This window comes from Parasteatoda tepidariorum, chromosome 10, assembly GCF_982258835.1.
Source record: "Parasteatoda tepidariorum strain Cologne lab strain chromosome 10, Ptep-v5.0, whole genome shotgun sequence".
Taxonomy (NCBI): Eukaryota; Metazoa; Arthropoda; class Arachnida; order Araneae; family Theridiidae; genus Parasteatoda; species Parasteatoda tepidariorum.
The window spans coordinates 57,994,969-58,012,728 of NC_141764.1; the positions used below are offsets into that span (position 1 = coordinate 57,994,969).

Consider the following 17,760-nt stretch of genomic DNA (forward strand, 5'->3'; position numbering starts at 1 on the left):
TCCTTTGCTAATATTTCCTTCTACTTATTATATAAATATAATTCAAATTTTAAAGGATCTTTTTGATTGATAGTTTCTAAATCAAAAAATAAAAAATTTTACTCTTATATGCTTCAAATATAGATTTTTATATATTTATTATTTGATTGTTACAAAATTGTTTTTCTAATAAGGCAGTGGTAAGTTTAAAAAAAGCAACATTTTTATACTAGCCACTTGATGCACATTTGACATAACTCTTAATACATTGCAGTAAATATGTAATCAAAAATCTAATCTATCATCATAAAAGTAAGTAGTCAACTATTTCAAAAATAAATTTCATGTAACATGAATTTTTTTCATTTCCAATATTATTGTTATTTCCACAGAATTTTTATCATTTCAATATTATTGTTTATCATGATGTGCTTAGATTCACAAATATATTATTACTTTTCATTACTTCCAAATAAATATATAATAATTGATAACCACATAAAAATTTTATCGATAATTTTTAAATCTTGCCATAGTTTTATTAACTAGCCATAATTTTATTTTATTAAAACTGCTCGTTACAAATTCATTTATAAAATGTTATAAGTAGAAACACTTTTAATGTCGAATAAACATAATATATAAACACTTAAACATCAATTTGAACTTTACTGCAGAATTATTTTTTATGTTACAATTACAATGCCTAATAATTAAGTACAAATGTTAGGAAACATGCATAGGATGATTAGACATTACATGGCATAATTATTCTTTTAATTTAGATCCGAATTTTCTTTTCCTTACAACAGAACGTAAGAAAATTATATAAATATTGCAGCTAAGCTTTTAAAAGAGAATACTTAATTTAAAAGTATTTAAGAGCACCCGTTAACATACTCTTAATATCAAAATGACATAATTTTATTTAAAAACAAATAATAAACATAGCAAAGAAAACATTCATTTTTATTGTTACATTTATAAATATCGAAAAATTCGAAAACATTTTCGCCTAATTTCTTTTTTAAGCACAAATCTCCTCTTTTCCAGTGGCTGTTTACGAAATAAATGTAAACACAATCCATCAATGAACCAATTGTTTCATCACACCAAGTACGAGATTACGCGAGAACACAGACAGGCGTGCACAAAATTATTGAAATTTTTATTTTAATTCACAATAAACGCGATAACTTCTCAAATTCTTGCAACCATGAGTGATACTCAACAGCCAATCACAGTGCGAAAAGCCCACTGATCGGACGTTATCATCTCCTTGTTGCCATTCTGTAGTAGAAACTATGGTTTAAAATTAGTTACCAATTCCTTAAAAGATAGAGACCCAACATAATTATTTGTTTAAAATTCGATACTCAAAGTCTACAGAAACAAGTAGCTGGAAGCGATAACATTAAAATAACAACAATAATACTAAACTTTAAATATTACAAAACTAAAACTAATTCGCTAGGTTTTTAAATTTGTTATCATTATTGCAATAAAAAAAGAATGGTTAAGACTAAAAAAATTTAGTTGAGTTGTATTAGTTCGTGATATACCATTTCTGGACTTTGAAATTCCACGTATTAAACATATTCTTGTGAAACAAGAGATATGCTTTTCACTTTTTACGTATTTCATTAAAGATGGGAAGCTCGGGGAAATTCGTAAATGAATGGACTTCTCTTGCTATAAGCCATGTGGAATATCAAACCGGTTTGTTTTTCGTTGTGTTTTCAGATAATTCTTCTTGCTGAACGAAAAAAAAAAAAAATTGCAGTCAATTACTAGAGATTTTTTACGGGAACGTTCTCTCAGATTATAATTTGAAATTTTATTTATGCTTTAACTAATTTGACTGAGCGGTTTTTGAATGGTGTTAATACAACTTGTTGAAATAAAAATGGTACACTTTAATTGAGCCATTTGATTCTTTCATAGGATTTGTAGTACTAGTGATGCTATATGTTAATGGAAGAAATAAACAAAAATATCTAAAAGTGTTAAAATAATTAAGCCTGGTTCAATGTGCCCCTAGGTTTAAACTACCTTGTTTATCCTTATTACTCCTAATTATTTTAAGTATTTATTCTTATTAGATATTATGTTAAATCTTTCTTTATTATTTACCTTTTTTCAGTTGCAAATTGGACAACTAAAGTTTTGTGTAATTAATAAAAAATTTCACCCATGTTTTATTTTATGGATGGTGTTTTCTACACTAGGGAACGCTGTAAGTTCGGTATGCCTAAATTTCCGGGTTACTGTTTCCGTTGTATTTTAAAGCCATTTGGCATCATTGTGTTTTGAGATTCTTGCAATCAATGTATTTGATTACATATTACTTGTGTTTACAATGCTAACAATACTGGTGTTTACAATGCTAAAAGTGTTAACACTAACGTAAGATGGTGCACAGCTTGCGACAAAGAACAAACAGTAATAAACTTATGGAAAGAGGCCATATTAAGACTGCCAAAAAAGCGAGTTATTCAAAATCTAGCAACCATGTCACCTTTTTTAACAATATATCTCTAAAAAACAAACAAATTTTCACTTCAAATTCACCAGAATTACATATTAACATTAATATCTTATGAAATATGTCAGATTTGAGCTCAGAAATTATCTAATTTATTTCTTTTATTGAAAACAAAATTATCCGTTTCAAATCATCGCCTATCTGAATAACATGTAGTAAGCAGCTTCAAACTTTTTAACCGGAACTAGAGTAGGTGCCGAGCTCGACATTGTTATTGTTTACATTTCTATTGAAAACACCACCCATAATTAGTGTAGTTTTCAAGGACCATTATGTCACATGGATATGAATACTGACACTTTCTATTTTGTTCTGAGAACTTATATTTGAAAGTTTTATTATAATTCAGTGATAAGTAAGTTATTTTTAGCAATTTCATGTTCTAGTATGAGGAAGAAAAGAAATTGTTGGCAAAATTTAAGAATATTTTTTAAATTATAACTTTCTCACTGAATAAAGAAAACTTTTTTTGTAAGACTGAAGTCACAATTTATAAAAAATAAAAATGCTACTCATAAAGCACTTCTTGCTTTTAGTTTAGATTTTACTTGAGTCTTAGAATTATTAAGCTTATATTGGATTAAGAATTGATCAAAAATGTGCCTTATTAAACTATTTCAAACTCTTTTAATTGCTAGACTAGACATAAAATTTTGTTAAAATAATGTACCTGTAAATAGTTTGAATTTTGAGTTGGTAATTAGACAGGTTATTTGATTAAAATAGTTACTTGTTTTTATTTAAGAGTTATTTTTAAAAAGAATTATTTTGATATGCAAATGTCTTGTTTGATTTTTACAGGTGACTGGTTTGGGAAACTTTTAGCTTTGACTAGTCTTTGTCCACTAGCATTAGTTGTTGCCTTTGCTACATTAATCATTTTTCGAAGAGATCTACACACTGTAAGCTTTATTTATAATATATATATATATATAATCTGATATCAAAGTATCTTTAATTTGTAATAGCTACTATTTAATTTGATTTTAAAGGGAATAATCCAAAATTCAAATTAAAAAAATATTCAATTTTTTGATTGAGTGATTAAACTATAATATTTTACAATAACAAACCTTGTAAAATTTATAATATTTTATGGAAGATTTGGTGTTAGGATTGTTTTTGTATGCAAATGTGATGTCACCTATTAAGGGAGAATATGGTGTTGGTGCTGATGGTGAAAATTTGGTGTTGAATGCCTTCATTTTTATATATTTTTTTTTTCAAACCATTCATTCATTCTTATAGTATATTTAAGTTAGATGCAAAACATCTTATAAATTAGCCTTGGAAATGATCTGATGGTATGTCATATTTTTAAAATTAAGTTTTCTTGAAAAGGTCTTTTTATTGACCTTTGATTTCATTGATTTGTTACTTTTTTCTATGTTAGTTCTATTAAATACTAAATGTTTACTTGTATGTGAAAAATTAGTTTTCTAAGTAAGTTACTTCAGTAGATCTTTATGATACTAACCTTAAAACATGAGACCTTGCACTAAACAGTCAAACCTTAATCCATAATTTTCACATCTTTTGTTTTCTTGTAGTTATAGTCTTGTTTGATTAATCCATCTCAAATGCTATTCTTAGAATGTTAATTATATCTGTTTAGAATTGTTTTATAAACTAAATGATTCCTGCATTTATTGTTCAGAAATTCTGCCTTTTAAAAAATATTGAAATTATTAATTTTGAGAAGAAAAATGACAACTCTGATTGCTGCTAATATTGAAAAAAAAAAATGAAATGAGGATTTATTAAAGTTAGAGGAAAACTCATATAAATAGTACATTTCTTACTTGTGTTGGTTCAGGAAATTGTTGCGGAATCTGAAGACAAACATAACCATTGCCAACATTTACAAAAAATCTCAAATCCTGTAAAACAATGAGGAATAGTCTTACAATAAGGAGCATTCTTACTATTTAGATACAATGAGGAACTTACAGAAAATAAACAGCAGCAATCTGTTACAAATGTTGAAAATTTATTTTTTACGCTGAGAAGAGTGTGTTCAAATCAAAATTTCTAAAAATTTGAAATAAAACAATGTTTATTCATCTTTCTTTTGCATCATAAATAATTTCACATTAAAATACATAATTTTTTCTTTAGAAATTTTATGCTTCTTGTAAGTTTATTAGTTTCTAAGTCCATTACGTTATTACTTTTCGTACATTTGTTATTTTTCAAGTTATTTGATTTTTAATGTTAATGCACTTTTGTAATTTTCTTGCATGTATCATTCTTTATAAATGGTCTACTGAGAAATGATCATTCAAGGTCCTACTGTATTGGAGCTTTTGCTAAATAGACCATTTCATGTATCATTAAACAAACATACTAAACATGGCAATATATATGGAAAATAGCAATAGCTTTAAAATAATTTTTAAATGCAAAGATTTTAAAATATAAAAATATGCGCTAAAGTAAATTTTAAATATGGAAAAAATTGAAATTATGAAATGCATAAAAGCATTAGAAATAAAATCCTAATAATTTATCAAATTTGGTTTGCTTTAACGATTGTAAAGATAGTAACATGATATATGAGAGTTGCAGTTTGTTGAATTGCATTAGATAGATCTTCTACTGTTTATCTTTTATTGCTTTTGCATTTTATTATTTTTTTTTTATTATGTGTATAAAGATTTTAATTATTCCGGGTGAAATATTAGTTTTCTTTTTCAAAATTGTAAAGAAGTCATTGTTATAATGAAAATATTTTGCTAGTATTTGAAATTTTTACTTCTAAGTATTGCCCAAAGATTTCTTTAACATTACCTTTTTAAAATTGAAAGTGTTTCTTATTAGTGATTCTACAAATTATTAGTATCTTCTATTTTAGAGAAATTTTAATGAGATTAATAACAAATATACTTATTTTTGTCAAAGATTTTTAATTAAATAATAAAGATAATAATGAAACAATTGAACAAAATAAACATGTTTCTTTATTTGGGATTTTTATTAATAAGGTTTTGAGTTTTTTTGGTATTCATATGAATGACGTACTGACATACAATGTGTTATCGTGTTATATATATATATATATATAATCTATTTTTTCTCCCAGATTTCTTTTTTTGGTGGTACAGTCCTTAACGAAGCTATTAATTGGATCTTGAAGCATTGTATTAAAGAAGTGCGTCCTTGTCATGGTATGTGTCTGTGATAATGTTCAATTCACATAAAGTTTTCTTCCTTTTAAATTTTTATTATCTCATTGTTTTTCCAAATTGAAGTGACCTGTTTTTAGTTTTTTTTTTTTTCGTTTTGTGTGAAATTTTATTACATTTGAGTACTAGACTTAATCTCAGTGCCTTTCACTTTTTTCAAAGTATAAATTTCCATCTTTTTTCATTGTCTAATTTATTAATTACTTTGTGCACAACCCCTGTTTAAAATAGTTGAGCCAAATTTTAATTAAAATAGATACATTTTCTGAATTTATTAATTTCTCTGTTCAACATGAATATTTTATTATTAATTACTAAATATATTTTATTTTCACAACATATATATGTCTTTGGAATCCTGTGTATGTGTACAACGAAAATTGCCAAATTTTCTCATTTTCCTAATTTCCCTGTCCAATATACTTATTTTTTTGTTAACTAATGAATGCATTCTGTTCCAATATATGCATTTGAAATAGTGCAAAATATACTTTATCATTTGTCCACTTAATAATTTTTTTTTTTTATTTTTTTTTTGTGCTCTTGAGAGAGGAAAAAAAATTCCTCTTTTTATTCAACTGACAAATATCTTTGGTACCACTTTCATGTATTTTTTGTGTCTTGTATACTTTTTAGTGGTATGTGGCATAATTTTGTTTTCATATTGTTTTTTTAAACTAAATGAATTTTATAAAATTACTTATAACTTTTAATAAATGCGTATTTCTTCTTTCTTATCATTTCCATTCCTCATTATTTTATAAAAAATATTGAAAATGTGATGGAGTTAAAGTTTAGTTTAAACTGGATGTCAGAAATCATTAAATTAATTCAACGGAATTAACTTTCAATAGCTTTTAACTAACTTTCAATTATTTCTTTTCAAAACATTGATTATTTAAAAAAAAAATTAGTTTAAAATTACTTTTGTGAACAATAGCAAAATTGTATATTGTATTCTATTATTAATCATGACAAATTTCAGATTCTTGGTTCTGAAATACTAATTTACTTGTCTATATTTTAGGTCGAGAGGTTCTTTTTTCTGAATATGGCATGCCCTCAAATCATGCACAATTTATGTGGTTTTTTGCTACTTACATGGCATTTTTTCTGCTAATTAGGTAAGGTTTCATAGAAAATTTAGTTTAATAAAAATTTATTTAGTATCTTTGAGAGTTATCAGGGGTCTGTCTAGGTTTTTCTGAGAGGTACCTATTTTGTGAAAATTTAGACATAATTTGTGAAAAATTAAAAATTATATTTAAAAATCAACACAAAAATATGGATTTATCGCTTCTTAAGGGATGCAAAAATAAAATTTTAAGAAAAAGTATTTTGTGAAACTGCCGTTTTTCCTAAAATTGAATTTGTGAAACTACCGTTTTTCCTAAAAGTTGAATTTGTGAAGGTACCGCTAAACGGTAGTAAATTCGGCCTGGACAGACCCCTGGTTATGCTTGAGTGTTAAAGGCAATTTTTTATGAAATCAAAATGATTATTTTATTATGTATGATTTTGATGATATGCTCCACATTAAAATCATACAACATCAAAATCTTCAGCATATTATATTTTAAAAATGCTCATCATAATTGATTGATCAACAACTTTTATTGAATACATTTTATTAAACTGTTCTTGAGTTTTTTTATTTTATTTATTTTTGAAACTCCTGCTACAAATATCATGTTCTCTGAATTATTATAATAGTCAATTCCATGATACAAAGAACAACATAACAATTTATTATTTTGCTATAACAATAACAAAAGTTTATAAAAATGTTAATATAGTTTGTATTCATAATATCTGTGACATAATATTGCAACATCAGTCACAAGTGTTTTTTTCTATTAGCAACTTTCTATATTTCATTTCATGTGTACTTTCAATGTTTACTTTTAATTCAAAGTATTTTTTCAATTAAATTTGAAAATATATTGCCATTCTTTCTTATAGAAGAAAGAGAATTTTAAAATAAAAATATGTTTTGTTCTATGTTCTTTCAATGTAGTGTCAGTTACAGTTTATAATTTTTTCTAATTAAAACATTTATAATATCCATTCCTTTATCCTATATGCATAAAGATCCTAAGTTAGTGAAAGTTATCCCATATAATTTACAAAAAGTTATTAAAGATTTATCAGTGAAAAAAAAGTTTAAAAATATCAAAACTTTATCAAAATGTAATGTCAATCATCATGGAGTTGCCCTATGTACTGTATGTAAATTTTTTCTTCTTTATTTTATTCTTTCTTTAGTTTTTTAAAATTTTATACTTATGAAAAATGTCGATATAAAAATAAATGTTGTATCGTCGTATCAATAAGTGCACTATATTGATTTGATATTTGTGTATATAGAAGGCTATTATCTCTAAACTGAATTAGCTTCAAATTATTTTTCTTACTATTTTCATGTATTATTAATTATTTTAATATGTTTGTTAAGGATTTTTATGAAAATATAATTTATTCTATTCTTAGTCAATATTTCATTGAGTTTTGTAAAATAAATAGTCAGACTGCAATTGAAATTTATTTGAGCTTGTAAATAAATGGAATGTAAATTTAAATTAAGTTTGCGAGGAAAAAAAATTAGAGTTTCAGATTTAAGACATGATTACTATCAAATGAGTTAGAATCGAAGACTCAAAATTCTAAGCAATGCTCTAGTTGTCCATTGTAAATGTAAACATGCCTAAATATTTTATGACAAAGCTTCTTTCAAATATCATGAGACTATTTGGCAAAATAATTAAAATTTTGTTATTATTTGATATTTACATTAAACCTTATATGTTTTTACTTAATTTTTAATTATGTTCTCATTCTTCTTCATATGAAATATTCATAATTTTTTTCTTATATTTATTATATATTTACTTTATAAAAACTCTGTAAATATGGATAGTTTGAGTCCTAAAGACTGTAATTTGTAATAAATAATTTGAAATTTTTTATTTCATAAAAGCTAGAATAAATAGATAAAAAAATATTTAAACTGTATTTTTAATGTAAAAAAAAATTTTCTTGCATTTATTTAAGCTCTTGATCTTACCTAAATAGAGTGTGTGGTTTTTTCAAATATGAAATTAGTTTTGTCTTGAAAACTGCTGAATGTTTTTAAATGGCTGATTTGTATGAATGGGTTTTGTCTGAATGTATAAGTTTACAAAGAATGTATGGGTTTATCTATACATATGATAAAATAAAGAATTTGGGTGTGTGTCTGTATACCGGATTGCAGGTAAACCATAGGCTCTAAAAATACGTCATTCAACTTGAAGCTAAATGAGTGCAATTGTAAACAAATGACTATGTCTGATTTTTGATTTTTTTATTATATGTAAAATTTAGAGACACTTAGAGAAAAGAATTTTCTCATTGGCTAAACAAAAGACATTGTTTTAAAATAAAGTATAGACGGTTCAGTTTTGTAAAATATTTTAAAGATAACAATACTTATATATGTTGGCTTAAAGCTCTTCTCCAAAAAGTTGTTTATTGCACTTTCGGTAATACTTAATTATTTTATATTCATTTTGCCAGGCTTTCTGACCAATAACATGATCGTGCAGTATTGCTTAACCACGTGATTATTTTGTTTCTAGCCATGTTACTATAAAATTAAATAATTTAAAATCAATGGCAATTGAAATTAAAAAAAAGTTTTGTGCTGATAAGTAAAATTCATTGAGAATGAACATAAAAATACCAATATTATTTTTGTTGCCAATTATAATTAATTTTGGTAATAGTTACTAATTGAAGAAAAATTATAAATTATGTACTATAAAGCACGATTATTGGAGAAATGTTACTAATTCGTCTAAGAGAGCACTTCTGCAAATATTCTCTGCCTGCAAAAATCTGCAAAATATTATTGACGATTGATTATTGACTTAATAAATTTTTTGTAATAGGTATTAATTAAAATAAAAATAAGATATGAACTAAAAAGAAAAATTAATGGAAAAATGTACTTATTCATTATGGGTAACTGAAAAAGGCCCCTTACTATTGACTCAAATGATACTTAATTTTGGCAGACGTGCCAACTCTCCCGCATTTTGTGGGAGTCTCCCAAATTTTGAGTTATTCTCCCGACCTCCAGAATTTATTCCAAAAACTCCCGAATTTTACTGCAATCGACGGCCAAACTCAAAATTACATAATTTTTCCGCGAGTGCGTAAGTTATGTTTTTCTTTCAGCGTGAATTCCATCCCCTCTTATCGAACTACCATCTGCCTGAAGCGTAGCTGCATGTGCTTTATGTCCCCCCCTCTTTAACACTCCTATTTCACCCGCCCCCTTACACTGGGATTTGTAGGAATCTCATCTTCCTCTCCTTTTGTGTGAAGTTGAATGCGATGACGTCACATGACGATATAGAGTGACGTCCGTACAGGAGTGGAGAAACTCGTACTCTCGATAGTTGGAATTGATATTGTATCTTGCTGATTTTATAGCTTTTATTGCGTATTTTTCCGGTGTTGGCAGCATTATTCGTTTAGTCTTCATACATTAAAAATAATTTTTTTTTCAAGAATGTCTAAGTCGAAACGGAAGTATGCAACCAATTCCAACAAATCATGTACCAATGACTTTAGCAGGACTTAATTGCAAGGAGCTAAATCTGCATCTCTTTTTTATGCATACAGTGGAGAACCATTTATCCGGTATCGAGATAATCCGGGGGGAAATTTTGCTCGGTTCTCCTGCCATTTTGAACTAAAACGATATGAAAAAAAAAAGCGGAATTGGATTCAGTTGATCTTGCCATGTTCCAGGTTTTAATATTTATGCTAGTGCCTTTTTTTGAACTATCGTTTCGGTTCGATAATTTTAAGTGTTGTTTTTATTTAGATTAATAAGTTTTCCTTTTATTTTATCGTCCCCCCCTATAATTAGGTATGAAATATATTGCGTTATTTAATCCTTGGTTTTGTTTATTAGTTAATTTAGGAATTGTAATTATTTTTTAAACTTGTTTTTCTTGTCTAAACTTGCAAATTTTTTTATTCTTTTAAATGTTATTTTTCTACAATTTTTTTCCTTTTTAGATTTAGGAGTGCTTTTCTTTTTTCTCTTACTTTAAAATGTGTTTACACTTTCTCCTTGTAATTTGGGTTCGATAAAACATCGATTAACGACACTTTTTGGTCGATCCAGAAAACCGGGAGATTAAGACATCCGGGATAGCAATGGTCCCAAGCATCCCGGATAATTGGTTCTCTATTGTACAGACATTAGTATTATTATACATTAGTATTGAATTGGTTTTTAAATATAGTTCTTCAATTTGTTAATCTTTTAAAAGTTTTTGTGCATTTTTATTACAGTGTCAAGGGTTTTTGAATAATGTTTTATTAAGGAAATGGTATTTATTTTTTAAATTAAGAGTATCTACCTACTATAGTTTTGTGTTGCTAAATCTGTGTTTAATTGTTTTATTTCCATTTAATATTTTTCCACAATTTGTGCTCTATTAGTGTGTAAAATTTCTTGCATTCTTATATTTAAAAAATTTTTTACTTAAAATTCCTTAGAAGTGTCAAATGTTGCATACCGTGCACCTTTTTTTACCCCTCCTGAAATCTCCTGAATTCTTGTTAGGGAAACTCCTGAATGTTAATTTTGCTAGGTTGGCACGTCTGATTTTGGTAATTTGCACTACTGGTATCATGGTTATTGGTACAGTATTAATCGGTACCAAATATACTCTTATGTAGGTAAAAAGTATTTTATGAGTAAATTTGATGTCGTTTACTGCTGCACCAAATCTGTACATTTTTATGACAGGTTTTTTACTACCCCTCAAAGATATAAGTGCAGGAGAAAGTAGTTTGATTGTGAAAAGATTTAAATATCTTGAGTTGCCTCGAGCAACAGCATTATGCCAGATGATACTGAATACAGTTAATCCTTATTTAGATTTGATGAACTACTAAATAAGTTTTTTGCTTAATCTGACAGCATAAAATTACCAAGAAGGGCAACAAATAGTAAAAAAAAAACAACAAAAACATTGGAATTATTTTAGATTTATTATTTGGGTCAGTATTTGTCTTCCCGTTTTATGCACAGTTTTGTGGTGTTTTTCAGGATTTATTCATTGTTACTTAATGTTTCACTCCATACAGGAATGGGTATTCAGCTAGTATATTTATATATATAAACAAAGATAATCTGCTTATTTTATAACCGTCGTTCGTAAGCCAACCCAATTTTTAATTTACGACTACCAATGTTCAACTCCATAGCCTTGTGATTTTGAAGGGAACTCCTGCATCAAGTATTGAGAGAAATTTGCATTTGTGGAGGACTTTTTGATGGAACTAACCCAAGTTTGCATTTCATGGAGAGGAAAACCTCCCATGGTTAGCTTGGTGGCAAGGGGACTCTTAACCCATGATTCGTCTATGACTGAGGATATTTTACGTCATCATTGTGGTCGGTGCGAGCCGGGTTTGGAATTCGAATTGACCAGGGATTCAAACCTGGGTCACCTTATTCGGAGGCGAGTGCTCTTTCCCTTGAGCCAACACGGCTCTCATCTGCTTATTTGTAAATAATACAAATGACAAAAAACATGGGATCTTAACTTGTAGCACCATAGCTGCATATTTTGCCTTCTTTCTAACACTACGCCTACATACCAGAGAAGTGGGAACACTTGCTAGTCACTCAAATGAATTTATGAATTTTAGAAAATCCTGGTTCAGATTTTTTAGTAAATTGCATAAAAACTGTAGTTTGTGGAGCAAAACTGACACCAGATTTGAAATCAGCATTTTAAAAGCATCTAACAAGGGAAACTAGGGAAATGTGACTCGCCAATTTTGAAATAAGCTAGTGGGATGTATGCCTTATGAGGAATAATTTTAGGGGGCAACATTCGTTTCGACCCATAGAAGGTCCTGTGAGAGATAAAAAATAATTCAATATATAGAAAAATCGGTATTTTATTACTTCAATGCAGACTATTAGTTATTGTAATACTCCAATTAATTTTGTGGTACTTTCACGTACTATATAATGCATATTTATTGTCAAAATTGATTTCGAAAGTTTTATATATTTGCAGTTTTTCAGAAAAACCTGTTCGGTTAATTTTAAAAAAAATTGACATCAAATTTTTTTTCTTCAAAAAAATTTCCTAATCAATTGGAGTATGTAATAATTGCAAATCAATTAATTAATAATTAATTAATAGTTAATAATTAATTAAAAATTAATTAATAGTTAATAATTAATTAATAATAAATTAATAATTAATTAATAATTTATTAATAATTAATTAATAATTAATTAATTAATAATTAATAATTAATTGGAGTATGAGACAATTTCAATAACTAATAGTCTGCATTGAAGTAATAAAATACCGATTTTTAAATATATTGAATTATTTATTATCTCTCACAGGACCTTCTATGGGCCAAAACGAATGTTGCCCCCTAAAATTATTCCTCATAAGGCATACAGCTCACTAGTTTATTTCAAAATTGGCGAGTCACACTTCCCTAGTTTCCCTTGTAAGATCTGTTAAAAAATTCATGCAACCGATTTTTTTTTCTTTCTCCAGTGTAATCATTTCACTATTTGTCTTAAATTATATATTTATTTAAAAAGTGAAAAAAAAAATATTTTCATTAAGTATACTCTTTTTTTTTAAGCATTAAAATATCCTATGGTATAAACTTGTTTTTATTTGGCACCTTTCATACATGTTTAAACAATTTATTGAAATTATTTTATCCTATCAGTTTAACTAAATACCTAAAATAACTTAATGTTTTTTTAGACTGCATCATGGAAATAATACGTATCCATTAGAAAATGCATGGAAATATTTCCTTACTTTACTTTTCATGTGTGTAGCAGCTATTGTTACATATAGTAGGTAAGAAACTATAATTTTGTTTAATTTTTATCTCTATTTTACATTTGGGCAGAACAAAATAATCAATTTCTATAATAGTGTTATAAAATCATTCTCTAAATTATTTATTTTCTAAATGATTTGTTATGTATTTATTTATATATAATTACGTATTTAATATTTATTAAATTATATTATAAAATGATACTCACACAATGTTTTGCAACTGGAAAAATATATAGTCTCAATAGTTAAAGCAGGAGAATAGCTGAACGTTTCAGCTACTCAATATTTATTTCATATTATGCATTTCTCTATATATCTTGAATTATTTCTGATAAAATAATTTTTGCACATGATTATAAAATTCCTTTGTCCAATAATGATTCGATGTAAAAGTTTTTAAATGAGTAAATCAGAAATTTGGTAACCTTTCTACTATAGAAGTGATATTATAACAAAGAGTTTTTGAGAAATAAAAATGTAAGAGTATGTTTTTTTAATACAAATTTAAAAAATTATGAAAAAAGTAAATTTACCTTTAAACGGCACAAACTTATGAATGTCTTGCTTAAACTATTGATATCAAAGTTTGCAAATTCTGACTACCCCCATATTTTGAGGGACTAAAATCCAAATCCATCAAAGGTATGCGCAGAGAAAGTAACATTTGTGTGCTGATTTTGTTACTTAAAATAACTTTTGTACAAATTAGTTAGCTTACACAAGCCTTTACAATCATTAAGATTACATTTTAATTTGCTGTGATTCAATCAATAGATAAACATAAGTTAGATATTCCATTTTTTATTTTGTGCTCATACATGCTTGTATATGTTTACAGTTACATTTTCATATTTCAGAATCTATTTGCAATATCATACATGGAATCAAGTGTTGTGGGGAGCTCTTTTAGGCATCATTTTTGCATGTTTGTGGTTTGCCTTTACACAGTTTACATTAACTCCACTTTTTCCAATAATTGCAGCATGGTATGTACATTTTACTGATCCAATTTATTAAGCTCTACCGACTAACAAACAAAATAAAAAATTATAATTGTTTCCTAAACTGTAGTTTTTTCCCATATTTTTCCATTTACTATGTCATACATTTAAAAAAAAATTATGTAAGGAATTTTCTAAAGATTATTTATTTTATTTATTCTATCTCTCCCCTTCAAAGAACGTTCTCCTGTTGCTGTAGAAATGAAACGTAACTCATTATTATTTGCTTAACTGTGTTAATGCTTTTTTTTGCTGTTTTAAAATAGTTTTAAAATAAAACTTTTGATACTATCAGAAAAACAATTATGTAAAAGAAATTGAGACAATTATTGACTTTTAACTTTCTATTAATCAATCTTTTTATCAATTCTGTAATTATGCAATTTAATTTGCAGTAAAGCTATTCTGATATGAATGGTCTGGACTGATGTAAAATTAAGAACAGATTTCAGTCTTAATTAACAGTTTTAAACATTGCTGCTTTGTGAAAGTTACCTTTATGTAAGTTACACACATATACATTTATGTGATTGAGATTGGTATATAATTTATTTAAAATAGTATTTTTGATAAATGAAACAAAGTACTTTTCATGATTGCACTAGCAATGGCTGAAATAATGAAAAAGCGAATTTATTTTTTACATTTTTTAAAAAAAAGAAGAAAAAACACTACATGTTTAAAAAATTATAATTTTGAAGAAAAGCTGCATCATAGTTATTAGAGCCAGAACTTTCTTATTTAAAACTTTCTTAAGAAATATTATTGATATGCATTCTCAATAGTTGTTAATATTATTAACATTACTTAGATTAATATTTCTTTATTCTTATTTTAGGCCCATAAGTGAATTTCTGATGTTAAGAGATACAACACTCATTCCAAATGTTATGTGGTTTGAATATACGTCCCATCGAACAGAATCAAGGTAATCACTATGACTTAATCTTTTTTTTAATTGTTTCATTGGCTAAATTTTTCCATCTTCCTGATGCATTTTTTATAAAACTAGAATTTTACATTTAAGTAATATTTTATTAAAGTTCCAATACTCTTGAATTATTTAAATTTTATGCTTGTTTGTATTGCAGGAATTTGTTGTTACAAGTTTATTTAAAACTATTACAAGTAAAATGACTCTTATAAAGCTCTTTTATTGTACCTGTTATAAGAGGTTTATTTTTGAAAACTTATTTACTGTAATGTTTTTCACTTTTCATTGTACAACAGTAAATTGTTTTTGAGCTAACTTTTTGCTATTAACTTATCTTTACTAGCTTTGATAATTTAAAGCTATTAATTTTTTTTTTAAATTTGAAATTTACTTGCAACTTCAGTACAAGGTAATTTTACAAGATTTTTTTCATTTAGATGAAAATTATTATAATAAATAATTTATTCTGAATTTTATGTCTTTTTCTGAACATAAACATAGTGGCCTCTCTCTCTCTAGAAATAGAAAAAACTCAGAATTTCCAGAAAATCAAAAATATGGCTTAAAACTCTTGAAACTTTCAGGAAAATTTACAAACAGCCCTGGAATTTCTTAGTATTAATATTACAATTATTACTCTAAACTATATTGTGAGAGAATTTCTATAAATTTGTTTTGTTTGATTAAACACTGAAACTGTATAAATCATGTCTTATAAATTTTTTTTTCCAATTGCACTATAATTTTTCTTGTCATCTGCATGATTTTACTAAATTAATTCTATTTAATAATGTTTCTTTTTCCTTTTTCTATTAAACAAACATTTGTTTCTTCAATTAAATTTCTGAAAATAGAAAGATTGTAAACATTTTCAGAAATTAATTCATTTCTATAGTTATTACTATTTCAAGATTTCATTATTAATAAAATTTATTAACAAAATTATTAAATAAAAATATTTTCACCATTAAATCTCTTTGTTTTGTTTAATATTATTAAAAGTTTAGGTATAAAATAATGAACTATTTTCAATTAAAAGTTAAGAATTTTAATTTTAAGGAAAATTTTTACACCTATGCATTCTGTCTTACTGTATATATGATTTAAGTTATTATCGAAAATACTCTTAATTTAAACTGTGACAGTCTGCAGATCTTCACAACTTTTAATTTGAATATTTTGGAGAATTCGCTTTGTCTGCAGAGTGGCCGCTCTGATAAATAATACAATACTTCTCAATTACACGCAAGTTCAGAAGTTTTTGTTAATGAGTAAATTAACTGAAACTTTAATGGGGCATATTTTACACTAGGGACAGATTTGGCGGTTAATTTGTACCCCATCCTAGGATTTCAAACATGCTCTTCAAGTGAAGCTTAACTTTGTTTTTATTGTAATTTTTGAGATAAGTACTTCCCTTGTTAGCTTAACAGTTATGAAGTATGTTTTGTGGTCTGCATAAACTTTTAATTCCATTCAAAAATTTATTTCTTTTTCAGAACAAGACAGCGAAAATTAGTATCCATGAAGTCGCAATGACTGGATAATGCTCAATTTATGTTTTATCACAATAAATGTACAAATTACTACTAAATTTTGCTTTTTTTTATACTCTAAATAGTATATATCATTTGTGTAAAATTTGTATAATATTTGTGTGTTTTTGCTGCAAATAAAAATGTTTCTGAGATCTGTTCTTTATACACAGCAATATGGATGTAAAAAAAATCATAAATAATTGTTTATTTTATTATAACTTAACACACTCTGGTAGTGTTGATATGTCCATATTTTTAAACAATGGCAAAAATATTTCTATCATGTTAATATATTGATTCAATTGGTTTTATTCAATTATTAAATATGTAATGATTGTCAAAACTATAAAGTTTTTTTTCTTATTAAGCATTATTGTCTTGCATTTTTAGTATCAGCAGAAAAATTTATTTTTGTGAATATGAAAACCTAACAACTGTGGAAAGCAATGCTGTTATTCAGGATGCAATCAACTACACTGCAAAAGGAAGAATGCATCATTCTAGCAAATTACTGTCTTAAATGTTCTAAAAAAACAACAGAAAATTAAAAAATTCTTTAAATCAGTGTAGGGAGAGGGGAGAACAACTAATTTTTTTTTAGAAACCAAATTTATCGCAATTCATTTTTAGAAACTAAATCTAGAATTATTCACATCAGAGACAAACTATGAACCTTTTTT

At 26.3% G+C, this 17,760-nt stretch overlaps 1 protein-coding gene across 1 annotated transcript; it reads left to right on the forward strand.

Annotated features, from left to right (window-relative positions):
- The first annotated feature begins 1,350 nt into the window (after positions 1-1,350).
- LOC107456541 (dolichyldiphosphatase 1) lies at positions 1,351-17,447 on the forward strand. The gene is made up of 8 exons (XM_016074423.2): positions 1,351-1,698; positions 3,326-3,426; positions 5,607-5,691; positions 6,737-6,833; positions 13,524-13,622; positions 14,465-14,593; positions 15,447-15,536; positions 17,042-17,447. The coding sequence occupies exons 1-8, from the start codon at positions 1,629-1,631 to the stop codon at positions 17,079-17,081; spliced, it is 711 nt and encodes a 236-aa protein (XP_015929909.1). The 5' UTR covers positions 1,351-1,628; the 3' UTR covers positions 17,082-17,447.
- Positions 17,448-17,760: the final 313 nt, after the last annotated feature.